This window comes from Buceros rhinoceros, unplaced genomic scaffold, assembly GCF_000710305.1.
Source record: "Buceros rhinoceros silvestris isolate BGI_N320 unplaced genomic scaffold, ASM71030v1 scaffold6856, whole genome shotgun sequence".
NCBI lineage: Eukaryota > Metazoa > Chordata > Aves > Bucerotiformes > Bucerotidae > Buceros > Buceros rhinoceros.
In genome coordinates this window covers 9,506-19,796 of record NW_010419214.1, presented here as the reverse complement: position 1 = coordinate 19,796, position 10,291 = coordinate 9,506, and the positions used below count along the sequence as shown (strand labels likewise).

Here is a 10,291-nt window from a genome sequence, read left to right as displayed (position 1 = left end):
GGAATGCCTGGTAGAAATCAGTAGCATTAAACTTTATAATAAATTAACTTATGTCAGTACTGTAAAATGTGTGGATAATCCGAAGATTCATGTAGGAATCAAATGCTGGCAAACACTTCATGTTCAAAGGAAATTAGTTTTCAGAAATGAATACATTATTATTTTGAGTGGTTTACAATGTATTTTAGAAAAAAATTAATGCAAACTAGTATCAGCTACAGGAGTGGATTTCACGGATGTAATTAATTGACACTTGTAATTCACACTTGTAATTAATGACAAGTTTGAATGATCCCATTAGAACCTCTGACAAGAAGCCATCACTAGAAGGCATATCTTAGGAAAAAAGCCACTGTAATTCGAAAAGCCCCTAGACCATCTGTTTTACATCCAGAAAGGACTAGAACTGGTGAATTAGATAACTGCTTTTCTTAACTGGAAGTCAGGGTATTTTTCGTAGGATATTTGAACATTACTTTCCGATCCTTTTCTTCCATGAGTTGACCTGAGGCAGCTGAAATCTGCTACTACCTGTTCAAAGCAGCAAATATGCACACATCCCTGAGCAAATCAGTTTACCAGCATTTTATACCAGTCAGGCAGAATGCTGGAAAAAGCTGATCAGCCTCTGCGCACTGGCTGCCTTTGGGCCTTTGTAGGTTTAATGTTTGAGTAACAGTCTTCTAGTGAAAAATACTGTCGGTCTTCCCACTCCATCTCCCCTGACCCAGCAGTTCTAGGGAGAAGGACTGTGGGGCTGTCCCTTTCCTCAGAAAATCTTATTGTGTTGTCAGAGTAAGAGAGATGTTGTTTTACTCTCTTTAGAGCTAACCTATACATCATGTCAATCAAAATAATTCATAGGATGATTCCCCCTCTTGTGAAAGCCTCGAAATAATTTTTAGGAGAGGGGGATTTTGACATGATTTTGGCTCAGCTGTCCAAGAAGGTTATATCAGAAATTACTTGAATTCTAACAAGGACACACATCGCAAATGGAATCGTCCTCCATTCTTGTTTGGAGTTGGATATTGCTAAAAAGGACAGAACAATTTCAGGCTTTATATGATTTGAAAAGAAGTTTTATTGAGTTTTGTCTGTTTTGCTAGCCTCAGTTGTACCAATTTTGATAACTGTGACAGGAGCCTGAGAGTAAAGGAGACCAGCAGAGAGCCTGTCTCCTATTGTACAAATGGAATTCAATCTGATAACTTTTTTCCCAAAAATGCTCTTAGTAACTCATTTCCTGTTGTAAATCCTGTTACTGCCTTTCAGTTTAAATTAAAAAAAAACCAACAAAACGGAAAACCACAAAAAAAAAAAATCCGTCCCCCCAAAAAACCCTTGTCCTGAAACCTTTCAAATGCCGTTACTGTCTTTTTTCATTTATAACTAAGAATCGGATCCCTTCCGTTTCCTACTGTGTAGCCTCCAACTCAGCCCCAGCCCTGTCTTAACCCTGTAAAGAAGCTGCTGGCAATTCTACCCTACATGCCCAACCTCCCCCCAAAAAAGGGTCAATCTCTGTTGATAATGAATGAACACAGGATTTTCTAGCAATTACTTTACAACAGGTCCTGCCTCCTTTTTCAGTGGTCACCTTGTACAATGTGAGCCAGGAATCCCGCAGGTATGAGCAGCAACTGCTGTTGTGTCTTCAAGTGCTGATTTTGTTTGTGAAATTGGGTGGAAAAAAACCCCTCTGAAACAAAAGATGAAGAAGATAACACTGTGAAGGTGTTAATGTGCTATTCGAAAAATCTATTGACTTGCTTTAAGCATTGCACATTTGTTGCTTAAAAGTTTATGGTACTGAATGGAGGAGCTGACAAAGTAGAACAAGACAAAACAAAAGGGACTGGGGAAAAATGAATTGGTGAACACCGTACCATAAGCTCTCCAGACATAGGGCAGAGTATACTAACAGGCTTCCCAAAAGTAGATTTTGCAGGAATACTCCATTCAGAGCTAGTCAGGTGTTGTGGCATTTGGAAGTGCACTAAAAGCCCACGGAGGCCTTCTGTCAGCTGCAGTTTGTTTTTTGGATCATGCATTTTCATGGGGAGGGGTTCAAAAGTAAGCAGCAAGCTGGGACATGGTGGTTTATTTATGGAGAATAGCTGGGTTTTGTTGTATTTTGGGCTTCAAGTAAGGTATGTCTTGAGACCGTGTGAAAGAAAACCTTAAAGTGTATCAGCAACATGATGTATCTCTCTTGGGAAGGAAGCACTACCACAAAATAGAGCACTCCAACTTTACTAGAACACTGAGTACAATCATGTTCTATTTCTGAGCTTGTTTACAATAATCTATAAAGAGATTCTGCAAATATTGTTTTTTCAGAAAGGAAAGAAAATCTTTTTGTGCCTCTTCAAATTGCATGGAGTGCTCTCCAACTCACATGACTTTGCAAAAAGTGTAACTTTCCATCTGGCTGAGGAGTCATGAGGAGGGTTCTCGAGTTGTGATTTGTCTGCAGTATTAAAAGGAATCTGAATACTGTGAAAGTGGCATACGGTACTTGTGGCAGCAATCTGCGTTACTGGTTGTGGCAGCAACCTTCCGGAGGCAGCGTTTGCTGTACATGGGAAATCTAGTCACCTTTATGGGTTTTTTTATGATAATATGTAAACTGTAAGAGTTTGTGTTGGCTACATGGAGCTCTGCTCTTGGTGCTTATGCCTACTGTGTCAATCATCTCAGAGGACACTAGTGTCACTCATCTACTGTGCTCCAAGGCAAAAAGAATGGAATTTAAACAGATGACGCACTCCTGCCCCACACAAAAGGTCATTTGAATTTTATTGCACTCTTGTGCACAATCGGCTTCTTGCATACATCCCTGCAAAATTGGAGTCTTGGCCCCATCACCCTCACTTAACCCATTCTTTGTATAATGTCTGTTCAAACCTAACTAAGCAAGCTGTGCCCACAAGTAGTCAGCTATACCATCATTTTTCCTTACATAGGTCTGTGGTGACACTACTCAGCCACTGAGCTTTCCCTTATCAAGGTTGAAATGGCATCTCTGTCTTGCATTTGCAGGTCTGGTTTCACAGTCCTTCTGGGCAGCACAACTATGGTGCGGTTAGACCTGCTGGCAGCTAGCCTGGCTACCTGTCCCTGCCCTCTGGTTGTGCTCTGACTCATTCTCCTTTCTCAGAAGATACCCACAAGTTCCCTGGTTAAATGAGACACCTAGCGTGTTTTAGGTACTCTAGAGAGAAATGAGCTAGACCAACACATGCAGATGGTGAAGCTGCTGAGAGTGGCACCGTTCATAGTCATTTTACAAACAGTGAGGATAAAGCAGCAAAGTTTTGGATCATATGTCTTAAGGTGTGAAGTCATGGTGACCTGTCTCTCTGTACACCCACCAATCTTAAGTACTTAGGGAGCTGTTGGTAAGAACTTCACTTTGGCTTTACTCATAGTGCATTTGTTATGTACGAAAACTGACAAGAGCTTGCAGTAGATAGATGGTCATCATCTAGGGTCTGGAGGAGCTATAAACTCTCTGCTTCTCTTTCTGTATTAAATCTTGGTTTGAAAGGGGCTTTGTGGGAGGAATAGAAGTCAACAGATAACGAAGGAAGAAAGCTAATAATTGAAGTACTCTATAGAACTGTTGATCAGGAGTCAAGAAGTGAAACTGGAAAACAAGAATTGAGGTTAATGACTGGAAAAAGGAAGTGAGGTATAGGAGGCTGCAGAGCAGTCTCCAAGCAAGATAAGAAAAAACCCTGTGAAGACTTGAGATAAGACTTGAATATAAAAGTTCTTTCACTGAAATGGAAATTACCTTTAGAAGTTTTACTCTTTTCTACCTTGAATTTCTGCTAATGCTGAGGAATAAGGAAATTCTGTCACTTTGAAAACATCTTTTACTTCAGTAAGAGACTGAAGACTGTGGTTTTGTTCTACAAGTTTTTAGTTAATTCTTTGGTTAAACTAGTAGGCAAGACTTCTCACAAAAATAAGTCTCAGCTGATTGTGTCTTGCCTTTCTTTTTCTGGGAGCTGTAAGTTTCCCATGGGGAAGAGGAGGTTCTGGGGTCCCTGTTGCTGGGGTTACTTGGAACTCAGCTGGATGTGACCCCCAGCATCTCACCGAAGTTTGACATTGGATCTCCTTGAAAGTTTGCCTTGCTTTTTGGGGGGGAACTGCACCATCAGAGGTCACACAAGTTAATTTACTTTGTAGTTCTGGAAGGAGAAATTGTACAGTATCTCAATTTAAAAAAAAAAAGTAAAATCGCAGTGTAATCTAGATTAAAAAGCTTTAGATTGAAAAATGCCAAACTTTTAATCCATTGAGTGGAGAAAACTGTTCAAAAAAGTCACTTGACCACTAGTGTGGTTTTAAGGAGTCATAAGCATTGATCTGTCTTATTACTGCACAGTTGTTTTGCTAGAAGAGTGCTGAAAACAAGCCAACTGCTTTTTAGTACATATCAAACTACTGCAATCAAAGATTTTATGCAGTCTTTTAAAAATGCAAATAAATACTTTGCTGTATCATCTTTTAATATGTGTTGTGTATATCGCAAAAATTATTTTCCTTTCTTCTGTTCTACTACTTTTTCAGAGTGTATATATATCATATATATATGATTATAAATACATTGTGGGTGACAAAAATATTTCTGTCTGTCTTGATACAACTAGATGGCTTCTCCAAGATATATAGCTCTGGACCCTATTTTTCCTGTAGCAGCATACCCTAGTAGAATAGAAAAGGAAGGATATTAGCAACTAAGTGTCCTAGACTTCTTGACGTATTTTACTGAACCTGCTATGGTCCCCAAAAAAGGCAAGTAAACCCACAAATAATTCAGATGTGCTAACATACTTGAGTAGGCATGCAAAACTTGCTTCATCAAAACATCTACTTATTTCAAGAGCTTTGTGAAAGCCAGAGTGGTGTGAGACCTTCTGAGGTTCAACTCAAGATCTGACCCTAATGGTTTTCAGTCTGCAAGAATTTATGGAGTCTATTGTGTAAGAGCAGTTCCAGACAACACAGGTCTGTCTTGTATTAAACAAAACCACCTACTCCCTTGAAATAGTTAAGCCTGTACTTGAGCCCTTGACTGACCTGAAGCCTTACAAAGGGACAGGTAGATAGAAACTGTTAGGTTTATACTGTAGGTATAAACACTGTGGAGCATCTAAAATCATAAATCATCCACCTTTCTCCCCTACCCCCACTTAGTCCTGGCCAGTCGATATGTTGACAGTTCCTTTTCTGTGACACATTTTGCTTACCTACCCCCTGTGTATTAAATAAACAGGCAATCTTTTTCTAGTCTGGTCTTTAGGACAGGTTAAAGACATTATCATCTCACTGTGTGATTGTATGTGAACTTACACGATGACTTCTGGTTGCGTGGGAAAAAATGCAACTGCAGTTCCGCTTTCTGTGAAGGGTGTTCCTTCTTCAGATGCAGCAGACCTGTGTGCTTAAAGATTTTTTGTCTTCTTTCATGATTTGGTGCATGGCATAGAAGCTGTACCTGTTTGTCTAGAAACAGATTAATGTGCATTTAGTAAGTTCTAGGTAATGGTTTGTGCTTTGCTTGATTACCCAAGAGTCAAGTCACAGGAATACTCAGCATTTCAATTCCCTGCTTTGTTTCTGCAAAATAAACATTCTCATCATAGTAGAAATAACATGGTATACTTAAAAAAAATCACAAGAGTCTGGTGTTAATTTTAACAGTTATAGATACATCTTTTCTGTATTTAATTCAGAAACTCTAAATGCAAAAACTTTTCATAATACATTTCAGTTGTGTCTTCTGTTCACCAGTCCTGTTTGGCTGAGAGTGAGTGATGAGAAAGTAACGTTCTGTGTTTGGTGAAGTTTCATTGTTGCTTAACCATTGTTCTATACTTAGTTTTGTGGTTTTAGGGTAATAATTTCAGGTAATTAGCAGTTGTTTTTCTGATTACAGAAATAATCTTTCCACTAATTATGTATTTATACTAAGAAACAAGCCAGAAAACACTGACGAATTGAAGTATGCTAGAAAAGAGGATTTGAGCAGCGTGAAGGAATCTTACATGTGAGCAACAGTCCCAGCGAGTTCAGACTGATAAGCACATTTACCTATATACCAGTATCTCCTATACAGGCCTATAAGTCTCCAAGCTGAGATAAGATGGAATCTCTGGATGGCTTCTAGTTCTGCCTCATGCTCAAAGCAGGGACGCTTAGAGGAGGTTGCTCAGGGCCTTTTCCAGTGAAGATTTTGCGATTCTACAAGGATGGAGACTTTGCAGCCTCTGTGGGAAGCCTGTGCCAGCATGTGGCCACCCTTGCAACAAACCCCACTTTTTCTTATATTCAGAAAGAACCTCACAATTTTTAAAAAACTCCAAGCAACATTAACTTAATTCAAGAGGAACTTGATCCTTGCTGCTTTTTGATACAAATTGAAGAGCCGTAAACCTTGTTCAGTTTACATCTTAATGAGTTGCTAGAGGTTTTCAAGAGATGTTGTTACTGTTCACCCAGTGGCATACTGCTTAATCTGCAAAAATTTTAGCTGTGGTTAGTAAACATTTGCCAGGAAATATTTCTAAGATATTTATATATTTATTGATGTTTCACAGATTTTTTTAAACTAATGTTTACTTGATCTTCATGTACTTAAGTCTGTGTGCTGAGGGACCCAGGGTCGCAGGAAAGTGGGGTGGTGATTTGCTGCTTCTGGAGCAATACTGCATCAATTGCCTAATCAGAAGTAGTAAAATTATATTAACAGGCTGTGATCTTTTTTTTCCTGCTTACTATTGTATGAGGAGTCAGTGTTTTCCAGTAAGTGTATCATGGAAGCCAGCTGTTACTTAGAAATTACATGAGTCAAGCCTTAGCATGTGTGAAAATAAATAAATACTCCCCTTCATTTTCACCAACAGGCCTGCTAGGTCTCCTCAAACATGAAGTTTGATAACTACTGCAAAGCCATTCCATGTAATGTAGTGTTTTACCCTAGTGTGTGTATGCAAAGTCCAGCCACTGCTGAATAGCAAGTTTGTCAATGTCCAAGGTGTTTGTCATCAAAAACCACTGAAGAAATCAAATTCAATAACTGCACATCTGTGATGGATCCCTAATGCCTTGTCTGGGCTATAAACCTTGTAGCACCTGCGCTGCTGGAAACTCTCCTAATAGTCGTCAGTATGGGTGGTGTAGGGCATCTTGACTCTGGTTGAGATAGTGGCACTCCTCTCCTGTGTGAGAGCTGACATTCCTGGCTTTAACAAACCGAGTGTTTCCTGAAAATACCTCATTCCTGCGCTGTCGCCTCTGCAGCCTCAGCAAAAGCAGAGGTAGGATCGCAGGTTTCTGTGTGTGTTCTGGGCAGCTTAGAAGTAACATTGGGGGTGAGTCCAGACGCTCCCACAAGTGTAAAATGTGTTCATTAAAAAATGCTACAGCAGTTGCAGCTTGAAATATGAGTAGTATAAAGTTCTGTGTTTCACTGCCTTCCTGCTATGTTATGCAACTAAAAATTGGCTCTTTGAAGGCGTATGAGGTAAATAAAACTGAGGTGAACCTTGAACTCACTGTGGAGCAAATGTATATAATTTGAGGCAATAAAGATTCCTTATACTGTTACTTTGTTGTGTAAGATTAAAAAGTTAGGCATGAAGCTGCCTAAGCCCAAGGCTTTCCAACTGGTTCATGACATAGCTGAGAACAGACTTCTGAAGTCATGACCCTGCTTTTTTACCTCTCCCCCATTATCTCTGCTGAGTGACTAGCTGATTACTCATGCCTCGCACTCAAGAGTGAAGTAATGCTTCCTAAGTCATCTTATCTATTTTGTAATCTATTACTTATTGTCTTAAATCCACTAGCTATATGTGTGTGTGTGTGTGTGTGTATGCATCCATCCATCCTTATCTATGTATCTGTGTTTCCTTGTTTGTAAAAAGAATCCTGATGTCCTTATGAGCCCCCAGAATGTAAGCTTTCAGTTTTCACTGTTCAACACTTTTACTTCCTCTGAAGTCCTTTGCTGTTTGCTGTGTTGGTTTATGTACATTATTGCGTTATGCTTAAGCATTAGATAACCATAGAAATGTCTGACAAAGACAGAGGTCATGTCTCCAAAGCATTCTTTAGGTTTCGAGATGCCTTTTCTCATAGGGCAGATGGTTCCTCTGGGCTGCTGTTTTAGTCTGCTGCTCCCAGAATTCTTACTATACTATCCACAACCAAATACTTTTAAGAACGCAAGTTCTGATTGATGTGTGACAGAGGAAATTTGTCAGGAAACTGAGACATGGATTGGACATGGAAACTGAGACATTAGCATGGATTTTTCTCAGGGTAATTTAGGGAAATTAAGAAGTTGGCAGAATTATCTGCTGTAATCATAGATGGTGGCCCCGCATTTGTTGTTATGACAGCAGCACAGGCTGCAGAAGAACCTTAATCTCCTAGGCCAGTCAAAGCAGTGGGATGTAACCAAGCATTGGCCTCAAGCAGCTTAGCAGGTAGCGTATCCATGTACCTACTTTATAATCATATCAGAAACTTTGACAGTTTACTTTTACTTAAAATATATCAGATGGCAGTTTGGGTTTTATTTGTAACTACAATATCTGTGGGCTGTAGCAGACTGCTGTCTCATACAGGTGCCCTGCAAGTGATACTGTATGTGGAAGTAATCCTGTTTGAGAGAGTCATCTAAGATGGTAGAATGAAAATTAACGTCTAAAATAATGAGTATGTTTCTTTAAAAACCACAGCTATTTACAGTTAAAAAAACCCCAAACACCAAACATGACAATGTAATATGCTGTTATGAAGGTGAATGAGAGCCAATTTTCAAGAAACTCATTAATCTACATGACTTGAATGCTTGAGGGGGAGAAGGGAGTGAAAAATAACAGAAATTAAATAACTTTCCTAATTAGCTAGTCTGTGGCTTCTCATACGCTTTCTGAAGTATTTTTATCTTTCATTTTGAGTTTGATTTTGTCACATTGTACTGGCTCCTTCAGGTGCAAAAGTTTTACTGAAACACAGAGCATTATAAAAAGCAAAGCTCTTTTGATGAAGTGTTGATGATGGTGAAGTCCTGGCATGAAGACCAATGAGCAATTCATCTCATCAGTGTTCAACTTCTATAATGCGTCTGTTGGACAAATATAAGATCATTTCAACTGATCTTTTGGAAAACAAAACCAAATTAGCCATTCCGGAAAAGTAACAGCAGGGAGCAGCTCTTGGGGTTGCAGCTTTTTTTGTCGTAAAGCACCAGATGCTAATGTTGTGTATTTTTTTCCCCTCCTGTAGGTGCCTGAGATTATAAGCTCTATTCGACAAGCTGGAAAAATCGCTCGTCAAGAAGAGTTTCAGAATAGCCTCTCAGATGTTGAAGACCCTTTTGCCAAAAAGTTCGAGGTGCTGTTCTGTGGACGGGTGACAGTAGCACATAAAAATGCACCTCCAGCTCTCATAGATGAATGCATTGAGAAATTTAATCGTGCAAGTTGTACAAAAAAATCAGATTTCAACTCATCATCCCAACAACATGAAACTGCCAATAACTTTGGAGGCTTTTCTCTCAGCAGCAAATTTCGATCTGTCTTCCAGCCCTTGGTCAGTGAAGAAGAGGAAAAAAGGCCAATTAGGAAATCCTTTTCTCAGCCTGGGCTTCGTTCCTTAGCTTTTAAGAAGGATTTGCAAGAGGAAAGCCATAGGAGTAACAGCTTTGTCAGGTCTTTTGAAGAAGATGCAATTTCACTGAACTTGAAAAGTCAACTTATCTATGGACACAGTGTTGTGCAGCCAACAGACATTGCAGAAAACCGGACAATGTTGTTCACGGTAAAGCAAGATTTGCAGCTCTCGGTGGCGTTTTTATATCTTGGAGTTTGGAGTGACAAACTTCAAAGCACATGTTCTGACAGATGGCACTTGCTTCTTTAATAACTTAATTGCAGTTACTAGAACTTAACTTAAACTTGCCTATTTCTCCAGAAAGCATTACCAGTCAGTGTAAATTGTTTTATATAGTCAAAATAAGTTTATATTAAATAGTGTAAACCAGCACTACCTGAAATACCGGATTTCTAAAGGCAGCTTCTAGAAAGCTACAACACTTTTTGTAGGTAGTTATAGAATTGCAATATAGTATGTATGGTTACACTAACTAGTAAGAGCAGAAATAAATTTCCAGGTGAATGAGTTGTCTGTAACTAGAGACGAAGGACTAAAACCATGACTGAGGGCTAGTAGACTTTATGTCCCGTGATAAGCTTTGTAATTC

General features: G+C 39.3%; 1 protein-coding gene across 1 annotated transcript in view; it reads left to right on the top strand.

The window, feature by feature from the left end:
* Positions 1–9,315: 9,315 nt before the first annotated feature.
* Positions 9,316–10,291, top strand: part of LOC104495795 (TBC1 domain family member 1-like) — a gene marked incomplete at both ends in the record, with an annotated part of 10,186 nt that continues 9,210 nt past the window's right edge. The window contains one exon of the mRNA XM_010138811.1: positions 9,316–9,849. Coding sequence (XP_010137113.1) covers positions 9,316–9,849 — 534 coding nt within the window. The remainder of the gene's footprint in view (positions 9,850–10,291) is intronic.